The sequence below is a fragment of the Erinaceus europaeus genome, chromosome 2, assembly GCF_950295315.1.
Source record: "Erinaceus europaeus chromosome 2, mEriEur2.1, whole genome shotgun sequence".
Taxonomy (NCBI): Eukaryota; Metazoa; Chordata; class Mammalia; order Eulipotyphla; family Erinaceidae; genus Erinaceus; species Erinaceus europaeus.
The window spans coordinates 131,993,991-132,011,234 of record NC_080163.1 but is presented as its reverse complement, the minus strand read 5'-3'; the positions used below and the strand labels follow the sequence as shown (position 1 = coordinate 132,011,234).

Sequence of the window (17,244 nt, the reverse complement as noted above, 5' to 3'; positions counted from 1 at the left end):
GGCAGATTCAAATCCTAGTACTGCCATAAGTCAGAGCTGAGCAGTGCTCTGGTCTCCTCCTCTCACTAAAATAAGTATTTTACAGGTTGAATGCTCCATAATCTATCACAGCAGATTTGCAGCTCATAAAGGAAAGGAGAGGATTACTAAAATAGGTTGGGGACTTAAGTCCCTATCGTAGAATAAAATGGTTTAGTTAAGAGTGAAATGTACTCATACCTATCCTAAGGAAATGTACCCTAGTGACAACATCCTGTAAATCAACATGTCCTCAATAAATATTTGAACTGGAAAAAAAAAATTACACAAAGACCAAGTTTAAGCCCTGTTCCTACCTGGAGGAAAGCTTCACAAGTGGTGAAACAGGGCTGTAGGTATCTCTCTTTCCCTCCCCTCTCACTTTCTTTATCCAATAATAAGTATAAGAAAAGTGTGATAAGATCAAAAGAGACAAATTATTTATTTGGTAACAAGTAAAAAGGAATTTTTAATTTCTCTTTTCTGGATGTTGAGCTGAATAAACTTCATAGTCAACACATTAGAATTCACCCAATGAAATATTTTCTAGACAGAAGTGTCAGCAGCTGTGTCAACAGTTGTGTCAGCTGTTGTTACATTCTCTTTCTTGTCTTCAGGTTTCATAGCAGGAAACAGGAGTACTTCCTATATGAAATAAAATATATTTTGAGGATGGACACCACCCACCATAAGTATCCTAGTCTTTTGCCAAAGTCCAGAGATTTGATACCCCAGTTGAAAAGATTAGTAGTATCTTTTCATGTCAACTAAATCCCACTCTGACGATGAAAAGGGATGACACCCTTCCTCTTCCTTCCAAGATTAAATGAGAATATATCTAGAGGCATTAGCATTTTTCTTAGATTCAAGAAATGCCAACATTTAGTATTCTTTAGGCCTCAAGAAAAATCAAAAAGAACAAGAAAAAAGAAAACAAGCACCCACTCCTCCCCCAATCCTACAAGGTGAGTTGCTCTGATCCTCTTCCTGTGGATGTGGAGTTGCATGCAGCTCCTCTGCCTGGTCTTCTCTATAGCCCAAAGCCCTTACCATTTTCTCTTTATATGATCCCTGGGAATGAATCAGGTCCTCATGAGGTTTTGGATTCCCACATGGTGTAGGAGACCAACAACAAGATCTCATGCATGACAAGGCATATATTTTACCTGCTGAATCATTTCCTGGACCGCTAAAACCTATAGAGCTATCATGCCCTGCCTGCAATACAATACTACAAAGGTTACTGTACCTTGATGTTATTGGAGTCAGTGAGGAACATAGTGACTCGATCGATGCCCATGCCCCAGCCAGCTGTGGGTGGCAACCCATACTCTAGTGCAGTGCAGAAGTTGTCATCTATGAACATGGCCTCATCATCACCAGCAGCCTTGGCCTAGAAAAGAACCAAATAGCAGCATTGTTTCAGGTTTCTCTCTGTCTCTATGCCTGTGTTTAAATTCCGCTACTATTGGGGCTTGAACCCAAGGCCTCATGTTTAACTAGATGCTTGCTCTACTGGGTGAGGTATCTCTCAGTACCTCTTCATGTAAAAGCTGGCTGACTGATGATGCTCTGGGAATACCACCAACAGATGTCATATTACACAGATTTTAAGTGATGCCTGCAGCTTTAACCTTCCTTTCTGTTAAAGTCACCAAGGATACAGAGTAAGCTTAAGGCTGAAGTTACATAGTAAGTCAACACAATGATGAAAAAAATTTATTTTTCTTCCCCCCCCCAAATTCCAACTGTTTTTCTTTTTTTAATTTTTATTTATTTGTTGTATAGAGACAGTCAGAAAATGAGAGGGAAGGGGGTGATAGAGACAGAGAGGGGAGTTGGGCGGTAGTGCAGCGGGTTAAGTGCAGGTGGCACAAAGTGCAAGGACTGGCGTTAAGGAACCCAGTTCGAGTCCCTGGCTCCCCCCGTGCAGGGGAGTCGCTTCACAAACGGTGAAGCAGGTCTGCAGGTGTCTTTCTCTTCCCCTCTCTGTCTTGCCCTCCTCTCTCCATTTCTCTGTCTTATCCAACAACAATGGTATCAATAATAACTACAACAAGGGCAACAAAAGGGAATAAATAAAAAAATGAAAAAAAAAAAAAAAAGAGACTTCACCACTTGTGAAGCTTTCCCTTTGCAGTTGGGACCGGGGGCTTGAACCTGGGTCCTTGCACACTTTAACATGCGCGTTCAACCAGGTGTGCCACCACCTGGCCCCCAAAATATAACTTTTTCTTGTGTTCTCCTTACCTTGGCTTGTTCTTCAAAAAGCTGGCGCTGCCGCATGGGATCATTCAATTCAGTGTAGGCATTGCATATTTCCTTCTTCATGACAAAGAGCTCAAAACGTTCTGTAAGACCCTCTTTAGAACGGTGCCTGGGTATGAGATTAAAGAGGCAGCTAAATAAATATGTTCACAAAATGTTTTAATAGCTGGTACAAATACAAGAGTCTCCAAAATTTTTAAAAGGTTTTATTAATTTCATTTCTATGAGAGAGATATAGATGGAAGAGTGCCATGGAGAAGCTCTGAAGGTTAATTCCCCTGTGAAAATATTGCAGGTGCTCCAGCAGAGTTGCTAACTGAATATATAGAGAGACAGACAACATAATGACTATGCTCTAAGATCTCAGGTTTAATCCCTAGCACCAAGAGCTAGAGCTGAGTAGTGCTCTGGATTGTCTATGTATCTCTCCCAGCAAGGGAGAAAACAAAACAAAAAACAGTTTGAGGGTCAGTGAGATAGCTCACTTGGAAGGGTACTTGCTTTGCCATATGCACAACCTAAGTTCCAGGCACATCACATGGGAGCACTATAGCACTGTGAGAAGCTTGAGCATTATGGTACTTTTCCCTGTCTCTATCTGAAAAGTCAGATGGAGCAGTGAAACTCTAGGGAAGACAACAAAAAACACCCATGCTTTATCTTACCATTTGGCCAAAGGGCTCATTATCTGTGGGTGATCACAGATAAATGTAGGATTGATGCATGTCACTTCCAGAAACTCCCCAACAAGCTTGAGAAAAACAAAGCAAAAATTAATGATCCTTTCTGAATGGCCTTTTGACAATCCTAATTTAAGTGGAAGAGAATTCTGCTCTAGGGCTTGGTGGTGGTGCATCTATTGAGTGCACATGTTACAACATACAAGGACTCAGGTTCAAGCAGTGTTGCAGGTGTCTTTCTGACTTTTTTGATTTCTGGCTGTCTCTACCCAAGAAATAAATTAAAAAAAAAAAAAAAAGAAAGAAAACTTAAAAAGGAGAATTACATTCATTCCGACCTATAACTAAGATTATCAGGTTTTATCCCAAGCTATTTAAAGGCAGCTAAGGATTAAGAGAGAACAAGGACAACTATTTGAAACAGAATTAAAAACATATTCTGACTTCTTTCTCTTTGTTAAGCCTTGAACATAAACCAGAGTTGATTTTTCATTTACATATACAGGGGGAGGCACCGCAGCACCTCACATATGGTGCCCATAGGTTTCTGAGCCTGGGCTGCAAGATATGTAACTCTCTAATACTGATTATCTTACTTTTTCTCTTTAGGATTTCCCTGGAGCTGCAGAAGTTAGGGAGCATGGGACTGGTTAAGGCCATTTACCTTATCAAGGAGCCTGGCTGTGGTTCGAGGTGCAGGGCACTCAATAGCTTTTGCCACACAGATATCATCAAGAATCTTGCGAGTTTCTGTAATATAAATGAGCAATTTAAGGCAAAAGAATTCCTACGGCACAAGTAAAAAAGAAATTATACATATATATATGAGAGTGTGGAAAATTCTAGTCCTGCCCAAATTTATTCTAGAGCTGAAGAGGAAGAAGGACCATATATTAGAGCAGTGCATCACTCTACCTTCAGTTTCAAAAAGTCTGGTTTCTGGCAGCTTCACACCCAGGGCTTTCTCCAGCTCTTCAACCATGTTGATTTTCCGGAAAGGTGGAGTGAAATCAATTTCATAGGCTTGGCCCTCTGGACCATCTGGATGGTAGGTAACCTTGTAACTGCCTGTAATGTGCTTGACCATGCCTGAAAGAGAAAGCTGTGTTTTAAAGAGAACCAACAGGAAGACCTAAAACCAGTGTACAGTCCTTTAAACATGTGTAACAAAGAGAGGAGGAGGGTCACCTGAAATCATCTTCTCTGTGATTTCCATGAGATCGTGATAGTCTGCATAGGCCATGTAGAACTCACAGGTGGTAAACTCAGGATTGTGAGTCAAGTCGATACCTTCATTCCGGAACTGGCGTCCAATTTCATACACCCGGTCAATGCCACCAACTACCAGCATCTAATAACATACAGTCATGGTCATGATAGCCAATCCTGTCATAATGAATCTGGAAATCATTTCATCTCCAAAAGCTGTTATCTGGTTTTCACAGCTCAGGTAGGTTTTTTTCTGGTCCAAGTTATTGATGGGGCCTGAGTAACTCCACCATTCACTGAAGTTATTCCCCCCTTTTCCCCTTAGAGAGGCAAGAGAAAAATAGAGAAGGAGAGAGATAAAGGCAAAGAGACACCTACTACCCTATTTCACTTGTGAAGCTTCCTCCCCATTGCAGAACTGTGGGCCTTCCTGGGTAATGTGTAAGCTCTACTGGGTGTGTTACCACTGAGTCCTCTACCCTCTCTAGACTTTTAAGTGGATAAATTTCTCTTTTGGATATCCAGTACCTCTTAATACTTTTCCTTGTGGTGTCCCCATCTTATTTATTTAGCCTGAACAATGACTCCACTGCTCCTAGAGTACTACCACCCCCCTTATTCATTTTATGGGGGGTGGGGGGGAGAGGAAAAGTGGGGGTGCAGGCCGACAGAAGGAAAGACACCTGCAGCACTGCTCCAATACTTGTGGTGCCTCTCTTCCTCTAAATGAGTGAATGGGAGTCAGACGGTAGCACAGTGGGTTAAGCACAGGTGGTGTAAAGTGCAAGGACCCACGTAAGGATCCTGATTCAAGCCCCTGGTTCCCCACCTGCAGGGAAGTCGCTTCACAGGAGGTGAAGCAGATCTGCAGGTGTCTATCTTTCTCTCCCCCTCTCTGTCTTCCCCTCCTCTCTCCATTCTATCCAACAATAATAACTACAACAATAAAACAAGGGTAACAAAAGGGAATATTAAAAAATCCCTTTATAAAAAAAATGATTGAATAAGTAAAATAAATTAAATTTAAAAAATCTAGGAGTGCTAAATTTACAGGCCTGACAAATCAGAATAGTTCCTGGCTGAACTACATTTACCAGCAACCCTCTTATTTCTAATTGCAACTGTCAGGCCAATAGTTCTAGCTTTTCCAAGGGAACAGGGCATTTATTGTTGATTACCTTATGGTAGAGTTCTGGAGCAATTCTCATATATAAATTCATATCCAGCTCATTATGGTATGTGACAAATGGCCTGGCCACAGCTCCTCCTGGGATGATGTTCATCATCGGAGTTTCAATCTAAAAGTCAGAAAAAAAACATTAGGTTCTCAGAGGACTACAAAACAGAAGCCTTGGGGAGAGGAATATGCTTGGGGTTATGTCCCCAAAGAGAGTGATGTTCTGGTTCTCTTTTGTTCTCTCATCAATAAGTAAACCTTAAAAGAAAATACTTATTTAAAGATTTTATTTATAAATGAGAAAGACAGGTGAGAAAAATCAGGCATCACTCTGATACATGTGCTGCCAGGGATTGAACTCAGGACCACATACTTGGTGGTCCATTGTTTTATCCACTATGCTACTTCCTGGGCCACAAGAAAATATTTACATACCACTAAAGAAGTGGCTCAACTGGTAGGCTTTTAGGCTCATATGCCTCAAATTCCTCATTCAATCCCTAGCACTGTGTGTATTAAGAGTGTGCTCTGGCTTCTTTCCTATGTCTCATGTGAAACTTTCATATGTAATCAATAAAATATTTTTTACAAGTACTTATATGTCTACTCAAAATGCAACATGCATAGGTATTCATATATACATATACAATAAATGACAAGGAAGCACACATAAACTCAAGATTGGGAAGTGAAGTTAACTGGAAGAGAGGGGACATTCAATTTTGCTTTTCTTTGTCATCTGAATTTACTTTTAATTTTTTTTAATATTTATTTTCTTTAGTTGCCCGTTTTATTGTTATAGTTATTACTGTTGTTGTTATTGATGTCGTTGTTGTTAGGTAGGACAGAGAGAAATGGAGAGAGGAGGGGAAGACAGAGAGGGGGAGAGAAAGATAGACACCTGCAGACCTGCTTCACCGCCTGTGAAGCGACTCCCCTGCAGGTGGGAAGCCGGGGGCTCAAACTGAGAACTTAACCCCCTGTGCTACCGCCCAACTTCCTACTTTTTTTAATGCTACAAAAAAAAAAAAAAAGAAAAAGAAAAGAAAAGCAGTCAGGCTGTAGAGGTGATTCAGTGGCAGAGTAACTCCTCTGCACGTGTGAGGTCCTTGTGATGGATTTCTGGTGAGAGCCACAAAGACAAGTCAGAACTCCAAGGATGCTGGAGCAGTACTTTGGTTTTTTTTTTTTTTTACTCTTGCATTAAAAAAAAGGGTGAAGGGGTTGTAGGCTTTTCCTTATGTGTGAAGAATATTAACACAGGGTGTATTCCTTGGAAAAGGGAAACAGTAAAAGGCAAGGTAGATATAAGCAAGGTTGATCAAAGAAGCCAAATAAAGCACTTTCTAGGAATCACCTCTAGGAATCCCAACTGGTCCAAGAAACTCCTTATATATGTGATGATCTTAGATCGGATGATAAATTTCTGCCTCACATAATCATTCAGGATCAGATCCAAGTATCTCTGACGATATCGTGTTTCCTATAACAAAACAACAGAGAGAAATCAGAGAAGTGTGATTCCATGGTCTATCTAATAGACTATCCACAGCTAGGACACTGAGCACTTACTTTGTCTTTGAGGCCAAAGTGAAGATGAGGTAACATGTGCAAACAAGGAGACAGCAGTGTTATCTCGTAGGGAATGATGCTAAGCTCGCCCTTCTTGGTTTTTCCTGGATTTCCCTGAACTCCAATTATGTCTCCTCGTCGAAGTTTGTTATTGATACGAAGAAATTCTTCTTCAGATTTGTAATTTCTTAGTCAAAAGGAAAATGTGGTTTAGTATATGGTATTTCAAATTAAAACTGAACTGGGTTTATGCTGGAACTTTACAACTTAACATTGTCCATCATACTCTCGTTGACCAGATGACATTTTCTTTTTTTAAAAAATTAATTTATTTATCCTGTTGTTGCCCTTGTTTTTTTTTTAAATTATTGTTGTAGTTATTATTCTTGTTGTTATTGATGTCATTGTTGGATAGGACAGAGAGCAATGGAGAGAGGAGGGGAAGAAGAGAGGGGGAGAGAAAGACACCTGCAGACTTGCTTTACCGCCTGTGAAGTGACCGACTCCCCTGCCAAGTGGGGAGCCACAGGATCAAACTGGGATCATTGTGCAAGTCCTTGTGCTTTGAGCCATCTGCGTTTAACCCGCTGTGCTACCACCTGTCTCCCGGCATTTTCTTTTTGAGATATACTCAACCACATCTATCCCCTTCTCCCTAACTTTAAATGCCGGGTGGTGGTGCACCTGGTTGGGCGCACGTATTACAATGCACAAGGACCTGGATTCACGCCCGTGGTCCCCACCTGCAGGGGGAAAGCTTTGTGAGTGGTAAAGCAGTGCTGCAGGTCTCTGCCTCTCTTTCCTTATCTTCCTATCCCTCTCAATTTCTTTGTCTCCACCCAATAAAGATAAAAAGGCTAAAAGGTACAAGAAAGCCTCATGTGTCTTTGACCCCAACCCTGTTACTCTGAGGGAGTCTAGAAAGCCCAATAACCAAATTATTTCTACTCACTTGGAATTGGCCATGACTTGCAACTTGACCCCTTCTCCTCGAAGGTCATAGAAGATGAGCTTTCCCCCAGAAGCTCTTTTGGCATGAATTCTACCTAAAGAACAGTAAAAACACTGACATTCACAAACAGAAATAATTTCATGACGTTAGTGCCCCCAAATCTCCCATTGTGTTATCTACTATCTTTTAAGTTGATAGGACAGAAAGAAATGGAGAGGGAAGAGGAGGTAGAGAGGTGGAGAGATACACCTACTTCACTGCTTGGGAAGCTTCTCTCCTGCAGGTGGAAACTGGGAGCCTGAACCTGGGTCCCTGTGCATGGTAATGTGTTCCCATCCATGTGCAATGCCACCCTGCCCATTTTTTTTTTTTTTTTTTAAATATCAGGGCAAGACATAAACCACTATGACTAATTTTTAGCCTGCGGTCTAAACTCTTTTTTCATCACGACAATGATTCCACTTCAAACTAATTGAACACAGGAAGATCTGGCTTTATAAAGTGGCTGGGTGTGGTGCACCTGGCTGACTACATATATTGCCATATTTAAATAACCAAGTTCAAACTCCTAGTCTCCACCTGTAGTTGGAAAGCTTCATGAGAGTTTGAAGTAACACTGTAGGTATGTCTCTCTCTTTCTCTTCACATCTATCTCCCCTGCCCCTCTCAACTTCTCTCTTCTATATCCAACTAGGAAAAAAAGTTCATTGGATTCCTGAAAAATGAAAGTGTTAAGTCGCGTAACACTGATCTTTTCTTTTTTTGATGCCAGGGTTATCACCGGGGCTCTGTGCCTACATGGCACTATCATTCCCAGCAGAACCCTCAGCCCCCTTTTTTAAAAAAAAAATTGTAAGACAGTGAGAAAGAAACAGAGATACCCGCTCCAATGTTCACAAAAGATATTCCCAAGACACCCATACAAGTAAAGGCTAGGGGTGAGGTGGGGTGGAGAAGGCTGGGGGAAGCAGTGAACTATGTTAAAGAGGTCTGACTGATTTGAGAACCTTGACATCTGCCAAGGAGACTTTTTACCTGCCACCTTCAAGGTGATGTCAGTCAGGTGATCTCCAGGCTGTAGATGACTGTATTCTTGGATGAAATGAGTGAGCGAGATATCTACATGAAACTTGTGTGGATATGGGTCTTCTCCAGTGACCTTAAGTTGATGAATTGCTTGACTACGGATCTTGTAGTATTGCTATTGAAAGAAACAAACATTTGACAAGTTAAATCAAGGAAGACTAGTGGTCAAATACCACTACTCACTTATACTATCTTTTTATTTTATTTTTTATATTATTTATTTTCCCTTTTGTTGTTCTTGCTGTTTTATTGCTATAGTTAATGTTATTGTTGTCGTTATTGATGTCATTGTTGGATAGGACAGAGAAATGGAGAGGAGGGAATAACAAAGGGAGGAGAGAAAGATAAGACACCCACAGACCTGCTTCACCGCCTGTGAAGCGACTCTCCTGCAGGTGGGGAGCCAGGTGCTCGAACCAGGATCTTTATGCTGGTCCTTGCACTATGTGCGCTTAACCTGCTGTGCTACTGCCCGACCCCCCCCCCGCACTATATTATCTAATAGTGGGGTTCCGATGACTTGCTTCTGTTGCTGTAGGCACCTGGGATCCAGTTGTTGCCTCCCATAGGGGAGGGGTGGGTTTGGCAATGCAATTTTCTCTATCCCATTAAAATCTTTTTAAAAAAAATTATAGTATTTATTTTATTTCTTTCTTTCTTTATTCCCCTTTGTTGCCCTTGTTGGTTCATTATTATTGTTGCTATTGATGTTGTCATTGTTAGACAGGACAGAGAGAAATGGAGAGAGGAGGGGGAGACAGAAGGAAAGAAAGACAGACACCTGAAGATCTGCTTCACCATCTGTGAAGCAACTCCCCTGGAGTTTATTAGAGAAGTGCTCAGAGCTCGGGGGTCAGGCGGTAGCACAGCCGGTTAAGCACGTGGCATGAAGCGCAAGGATCCTGGTTCGAGTTCCCGGCTCCCCCACCTGCGATGGGGTCGCTTCACAGTCTTTCCCCCGTTTTTCCCTCCTTTCTCCATTTTTCTCTGTCCTATCCAACAATGACATATCAACAACAATAACTACAACAGTTAAAGAACAAAGGCAACAAAAGGGGGGGGGGAAGCAAATTGGAAAAAAAAGGGGAAAGAAAAGTGCTCAGGGCAGAAATTTCTAACTAGATGGTGTGTTAAGTCCATTCTCATCTATCTGTAGGGACCCAGAGCCCAGTGTCTACTCCAGTTCTTTGTCTTCCTAGTTATTGGTCCAATGAATGTGCCATTAGCTATATTAGAAGTGTTCCTGTGCCTTAGCTGGGGCGGTGGCCCAGGAACTCACATTTGGGTCCAGACTTTCTTCTTCAGCACTCAAACCATTGTCAGAGGTGTGGTTGGTGGCAGCTGCAGCCTGGCCTGATTGTTTCTCAGTAAGGTCCTTCTGTTTGGCTTCCTTCTCTGCCACTTTCTTTTCAGCTTTCAAACGTCTTTTCAGTTCACTGTTGGAAGATGAAAATGTTTAATGTTATGATTTCTACTTTTATTTTTTGCCCATGAGCCACTTTTTATATGAATAGCTTAAGGAAATGTTATTGTCCTTGCCTACTTCTATACCCAATCTTAAGTCATTAAATTATTATTTTTATTTAAAACAATTTTTTATTTATAAAAAAGAAACATTGACTAAATCATAGGATAAGAGGAGTACAAGTCCACAGAATTCACAGAATTCCCACCACAACTCTGTATCCCATCCCCTCCCCTGATAGCTTTCCTATTCTTTAACCCTCTGGGAGTATGGACCCAAGGTCTTTGTGGGATGCAGAAGGTGGAAGGTCTGGCTTCTGTAATAGCTTCCCCGATGGATGAACATGGGCGTTGACCACTAAATTCTATAGTGGGAAAAAAAAAAAGTAGATCTCTAAACAAAGATGTGCTTTTTGATCTGAGGCCAAAAATCAATATAAACAAGGCAAAAGAAACAAAACCCTATACAATAGCTTTTATTTAGAATAAGTGGGGAAAAAAGTTTTCTAGAAAATTTGCACTTTCTCAAATGAATTAGGAAATTCTCTGAGACCAGGAAAGAAATTTAATTGTTTGGTCTCTTCTGTACAATATGGAATCCTTAGAATATCAGAACTTACGTGTGATAAGGCAGTATCTACAGCTGCCTGCTACCCCTCCCTAAGGAGTCAGGGGTGGAGAGGGAAGGGAAGAGAGGGTGCTCTTTCCACTTACAATCTCTCCCTCAGCATTGGCATCATCTGTTCACTGGAGTCTGACTTGGAGCACAGAGTATAATATACTATTTTTGTAATCCGAATGCCTAGGACTAAATCCTGACAAACTTTCCTTCCATAAAAGTGGCCTTATCAAGACAACTCCTTCCCAAATGTAATGAGGACTGAAATTATTAAAGTTGCTATGTCCCCAGAACATAGTAAAGCGTAGAAATATGAGTTCCCCATGCTATCCCTCATTAACTTAAATCTTTTCTCTGCATCCAGAGCAGGAACCTTATCGACTAGATACATTTTTGGTTAAATCCCTCACTATCCAAACTTGATTGAACCATGGCAAATGATTCCCAGTCCTGTCTGCAATTTTGCATGTCTTCAGGGTACATTCCCAATTTTCCATGTGTTTGAACAACTCAATAAAAAAAAACTTAACTGGGGATCTAAATGTCATCTTTAGTACAGGAAACTTAACTCTGAAGAGTTTCAGAGCAAGCAACTCTTTCGGATATCATCTTGTAAAGTTAAAGACTGCCATTACAGAAGTGAGGGGACCTATTTTATTGTGCTGTAATTCAGTCCTGGGCATCATAGCATGAACATTAGAGCGAACCTGTTTTTTCCCCCTCCCAACTAGGTATTGCTCTGCAAGTTAAATCAATCATGAGAATAACTAAAAAAGCTCCTAGGGGGGAGTCGGGTGGTAGCACAGCAGGTTCAGCGCAGTAGCACAAAGTGCAAGGACTGGCAAAAGGATCCTGGTTCGAGCCCCTGGCTCCCCACCTGCAGGGGGGTCACTTCACAAGCGGTGAAGCAGGTCTGCAGGTGTCTTGTCTTTCTCTCCCCCTCTCTGTCTTCCCCTCCTCTCCATTTCTCTCTGTCCTATCCAACACGACATCAATAACAACAACAATAATAACTAGAACAATAAAACAAGAGCAACAGAAGGGAATAAATAAATATATATATTTAAAAAAAGCTCCTAGGGATAAAACAGTCTAAAAGCCAAATTAATCTCAGGAAATTAATATTCCTGAAAGATAGGAAAGAGAAACTAACCCACATTACAGATTACTTATACAGAGTTTTTGTTCTCAGCACTCTTCTAAAATAAGATTCAACAGTCATCTCAAGACTCTATGGAGAATTTCAATTTACTAAAGAGAAATTAGAAAAGACTTTCTTTAGCAACAGGATTCAGAAGCTTAACACATGAGAAACTAAGAAAGATTTTTGCTCCCAGAGCAATAAAGAAGGTAACAGGTACCAACCTTCTTTTATCAGAAAGTGACTTGTCCTTGTGAATCGCTGTGAAAGGAGCAAGTTGACACAGCCGCAGCTCCCTCTGCCCCCACTGTGCCCAGGAGGTTTGGTGCAGGGACCCCCTAATAAGCCTGATAGCAGCTTGCGTCAACATGGCAGAACACCCTGGAACTAAAGATTACCACCACCTAACGGGAAACACAGAGATGTGGTGTCAGATGGGACAGACAGTGTATGTGTACCCAACCAACACTTCTCCTCATGGGTTGGGTAGGGGTGGGAATTGCACAACCTCTCAGTGTCCCATTTAAGACCCTCTTGGCTGACAGTAACACTACTGTGCTGAAAATGTAATATTCTCCATTCTGGCAAAGGTAAAAAGGTGCATATCCAGGGTCAAAAGTCAAAGCAAAAATCTAGTAACAGTAATTAGATAGAAGTAATCACAGTAGTCTAGAAAATGTCTGGGAGGTAGGATATAAAGAAATGTTTTCTCTCTATGAGCTGAAATACTGGGCCACAAAGGTAATGGAAAGTATATAAAATGCTTTATAGGAAGCTAAGAAGAAAACTCTAAAGAAGCAAGCTGAGACAAACATGAGGTCTGTTTGAATTTCTAGGAACAAGGAGGAAAGAAGAACTTCATGAAGAGTATCAGAATACATTATGTCAACACTGGAACAAAATCACAGGGATTTTGTTTTTTCAATATTTTATTTAAATGAGGGAGATATAGAGAAGCACAGATACACCAGAGGACTAAGCTCTGGCATGAAAAGTCTTTTGCATCACTACTTAGCTGTCTCCTTAGCCCCAGGGAGCATATCCTTAATGGCACCCAAATGAACTTGGCCTTTGATTTAGGAAGGCAAGCCCATTTATTTTTGTGTATTTCTTTGGGGACTGAACCAGGGCCTCATACATGTGAAGCTTGTACTCCTACCACTGAGTAATATCCTCAACCTCATATTTAGGAAACTTGTAGTCTAACTACTGAGTTGCATCCTTAACAAGTAATCCATCTTTTTCTTTCTCTTTTGCTGCTAGGGCAATTCTATAATCTCTGCAATTCTATACCTTTTGGCAGATGTTCCTCTCTCACCCCATGTACGGTGAGAATGAAGGAGACACCACAGCCTACGCATAGCACCTCATGAAGCTTCCCCCTTTGGAAGGTGCTCCCATGTGGTGGTAGGGGCTTGAGCATGTTTCACTGCACAGGGTGTGTCTTGCATCTTCAAGCTACCAGTCCATCTTTTTTTTTTTTTTTTTGCCTTAGGGTTATCACTGGGCTTTGGTGGCTGCACTAAGAATCCAAAGCTCATATATATATAGGTCAGAGAAATTGAGAGGGGAGGGGAAGATAGAAAAAGGGTAGGGGAGATAGCATAATGACTATGCAAACAAACTCTCATGCATGAGATCCCAAGGTCCCAGGTTCAATCTCCCACCATAGGAGCTGAGCTGTTGAGAGAAAGATAGCCACCTGCAGACATGTTTCACCACCTGTGAAGTGACTCCCCTGCAGGTGGGGAGCTGGGGGCTTGAACCGGGATCCTTATGCCAGTCCTTTGTGCTACGTGCACTTAACTTGGTGCGCTACCGCCTGACTCTGTTTCTTACTTTTTGTCATCAAAGTTACCACTGGGGCTTGGCATCTACACGATTCCTTCTCTCCTGGCAGGAATACATGTATGTGTATATATGGAGACACACACACACACACACACACACACACACACACACACACACACACAGAAGCGCAGCTCCACTGTTCATAAAGCTTTCCAGTGCTCCCATGTGGTGGCCAGAGGGCTCAAAATTTACTCTACCATGATGAGTCGTCATCTGGCCCTTCAATCTGCTTAGCTTTATTTGTTTTATTATAGCCTGGGGCTGGATGGCAAGGCACCTGCGCAAATGTTACAATGTTCAAGAAGCCCAGTTTAATCCCTCTGTCCCCACCTGCAGGGGGAAAGCTTTGTGAGTGGTGAAGTAGTGTTGCAGGTGTCTCGCTCTATTGCCTCTTCCCTCTTGATTTCTGGCTATCAAAACCTGGTGAAAATAACTGGCATAAAATCACTTAAGAGCAATCTCAAAACTCTGACTTGGTTGGTGAAGTAGCTCCTCTGAATATTGTGCTGCTTTTGGCATATGCATGACCCAGGTTTGAGAGACACTTTATTGCTGTGGCCTCTTTCAGTCTCTCTCCCAAAATAAATACATAAATACTCAAAGGGAATTCTAGGACGGATTCAATAAAATCTTTAAGGTTGGGCAGTGGTGCATCTGATTGAGCACCTGCATTACAGTGGACAAGCCCCCCTACCTGTAGGGGGGCAGTTTCACAAGTGGTGAAGCAGTAATGCAGGTCAGTCTGTCTATCGCCCCCTTACCTTTCAATTTCTGTCACTGGCAAAAATAAATAAAACTAATCTACTCCAGAGCTTCGGGTAAGTGAAATACTACACTTCAGCAGAGTACTATGATTTGTTGTTGTTGCTACAGCTCCAGTCCAACCTTTTTGAGCTACAGATATATCATTGCACAATTATAAAGCACATACATTCTCATATGCAAGGACCCTGGTTCACGCCCCCTAGGTCGCCACCTCTGTTGTGTGTGGGAGCTCTATGATTGAAGCAGTGTTGCATGTGTCTTTTCTCCCTTCCCTCTCAGTTTCTGTCACTATTAACTAAAGAAAATAAGCCTTCCCTTTGCAAAGTTATTAAAATTATAAAGTTTGTATAGTTCTTGTCCCCAGCAAGCTGCATAAGTGGTCGAGCTGTGCTAGGTGTTTCTGTACTTTTCAAAAAGGGGAAAAAAAAATCCAACAGGAGCAGTGGAATTGAGATAGTGCGAGGTGCAGGAGTGGGGAAAAAGGAAGAGTAAAAAGTGATAGCTGTAATTAATCTTAGATGATTTAGAAGGGATTGGCATTCTCTCCAATGGAGACCTTCAAGAGGCATTCGTGATTTACAATCCTAATCTTCAATATAATATAACAGATCAAAGTCCAATTAAAATTCCCAGAAGTTTTAGAATTCCAAGATCCAATTTCAAACATTCTTATAAAGCTCTACCAGGCACTCCTAGAAAGTTCCCAGTCTCATTTCTCTGAAACACTTGAAATATAAACCTAGTGACACCAAAGGAAACATCACTTAGCAATCTTATCAAGGTTCGAGGGAATCCAGACCCAAGGCAGCCACTCAAAAGAATGTTTCTCTCCCCTGTCTCGACTAAGATTTTTTTTTTTTTTCCAACCAGAGCACTGTTCAGCTTTGGTTTATGATGGTGTGGGGATTGAATTTGGGACTTTGGTGCCTCAGGCATGAGTCTGTTTGCATAACCATTACGCTATCTACCCTCCATCCAGACTAAGACAGCTTTGTACTCTCTTGGGAAGTATTAAGAAAACAGTCAAGGGAGGGGGGCAGATAGCATAATGGCTATGCAAACTGAGTCTCATGTTTGAGGTCACAGGTTCAAATCCCTTGTACTATCTGTAAAACATCGGTGATCCGTGCTGACAAAAACCAAGAACACAGCCACCACAGTCAAAAGTACTGCTTGTAGGGGGTCGGGCGGTAGCCCAGTGGGTTAAGCGCACGTGGCGCAAAGTGCAAGGACCGGCTTTAGGATCTTGGTTCGAGCCCCCGGCTCCCCACCTGCAGGAGAGTCGCTTCACAGGCGGTGAAGCAGGTCTGCAGGTGTCTGTCCTTCTCTCCCCCTCTCTGTCTTCCCCTCCTCTCTCCATTTCTCTCTGTCCTAACCAACAACGACAACATTAACAACAACAATAACCACAACATGGCTACAACAAGGGCAACAAAAGGGGGAAAAATGGCCTCCAGGAGCAGTGGATTCATGGTGCAGGCACTGAGCCGCAGCAATAACCCTGGAGGCCAAAAAAAAAAGTACTGCCTGTGTCTGCTTCCAACGAAGATCCCTGCTTGAGAAGAAGTCTAATGTTTATAGAGAAACCAAGACATGGCCAGATACAAGGCAACCAATCGCGACATATTCGATTTTACTTTAATGCTCCAAAGATCTGGGGGAGATAGATTTAGCAATGCTAAGTGTGCACCTTGGTGTACTTATAAGAGTGTGTTGCTGGACACTCGACACGCACAGAACCTTTTCATAACCCATATGGGGACGAGTACGACACGATTCACGGGACGACCCTTAAATACGTAGCTGACAATTTTGGGGGAAGCCAAGGTGAATTGGAGGGTCTTCCTATAACTTCAGGGTATTTAGCATTTCTGCAACCTCGTCACGGGTGCGGAATTCGACGCTAAATAGCACTTCTCAGAGAGAAGCAAGCAGTGAGTTTCACTTTTCTTTCTAGGTGGCCGGTATCTCACTCTCGAGTGGGACCTTGGGGGCCGTCAGCGCCGGGTTGGCGGCGACCGGCAGCGGGCGGCCCAGGGGCATCTTGGGGGATGTAGTTTCGGGGGCGTAGCGACTGCCGCGCGGCGTGTGCGCACCCACGAGTACCGGGCAAGGAGACCCCAGGCGCAGTTGTCTGGGTTTGAGTCTCCAAGCGTTTCCTAGCCCAGACTCTCCAACCCCAAAGGCCTCAATTACCCCCCAAGACACTTACTTTTTGCTCAGTTTGGTCTCACCGCCATCCATTTTGACTTCAGCCACCTCCAATGCAGCCATCCTCGCCGCGATCGAGTACGACCTAGAAGTGTGTCATGCTCACGATTTCCAGGAAATTAAAGCCTGGAAGCCCCGCCTCTTCCGGGTAGGGGCGGGGGTTGATTGGTTGGTTGGTTAGGTGGGTGGTTGGTTGGGTGTTTGGGTGGGTGGGTGGATGGAGGAGAGGGC

General features: G+C 42.5%; 2 protein-coding genes across 5 annotated transcripts in view; both read right to left on the bottom strand.

Moving 5' to 3' along the window:
• The window catches only part of DUXB (double homeobox B), a 122,370-nt gene that overhangs the window by 65,503 nt on the left and 39,623 nt on the right, over nucleotides 1-17,244 (bottom strand). The gene's annotated exons all lie outside the window — the stretch shown is intronic.
• KARS1 (lysyl-tRNA synthetase 1) lies at nucleotides 437-17,162 on the bottom strand. 2 transcript variants are annotated; one of them, XM_016190188.2, is made up of 15 exons: nucleotides 17,015-17,132; nucleotides 12,411-12,590; nucleotides 10,242-10,398; nucleotides 8,912-9,077; nucleotides 7,877-7,970; nucleotides 6,925-7,111; nucleotides 6,710-6,835; nucleotides 5,354-5,473; nucleotides 4,155-4,317; nucleotides 3,882-4,055; nucleotides 3,631-3,716; nucleotides 2,952-3,037; nucleotides 2,269-2,395; nucleotides 1,268-1,411; nucleotides 437-663 (listed from the first exon to the last, which is right to left on the bottom strand). In XM_016190188.2, exons 2-15 carry the CDS (start codon nucleotides 12,554-12,556, stop codon nucleotides 565-567), a joined length of 1,875 nt encoding a protein of 624 aa, XP_016045674.1. In that variant the 5' UTR covers nucleotides 12,557-12,590; nucleotides 17,015-17,132; the 3' UTR covers nucleotides 437-564. The 2 variants fall into 2 exon arrangements, with proteins under 2 accessions (XP_016045674.1, XP_007527631.1); XM_007527569.3 differs by lacking the exon at nucleotides 12,411-12,590 and having other exon boundaries at nucleotides 17,015-17,162.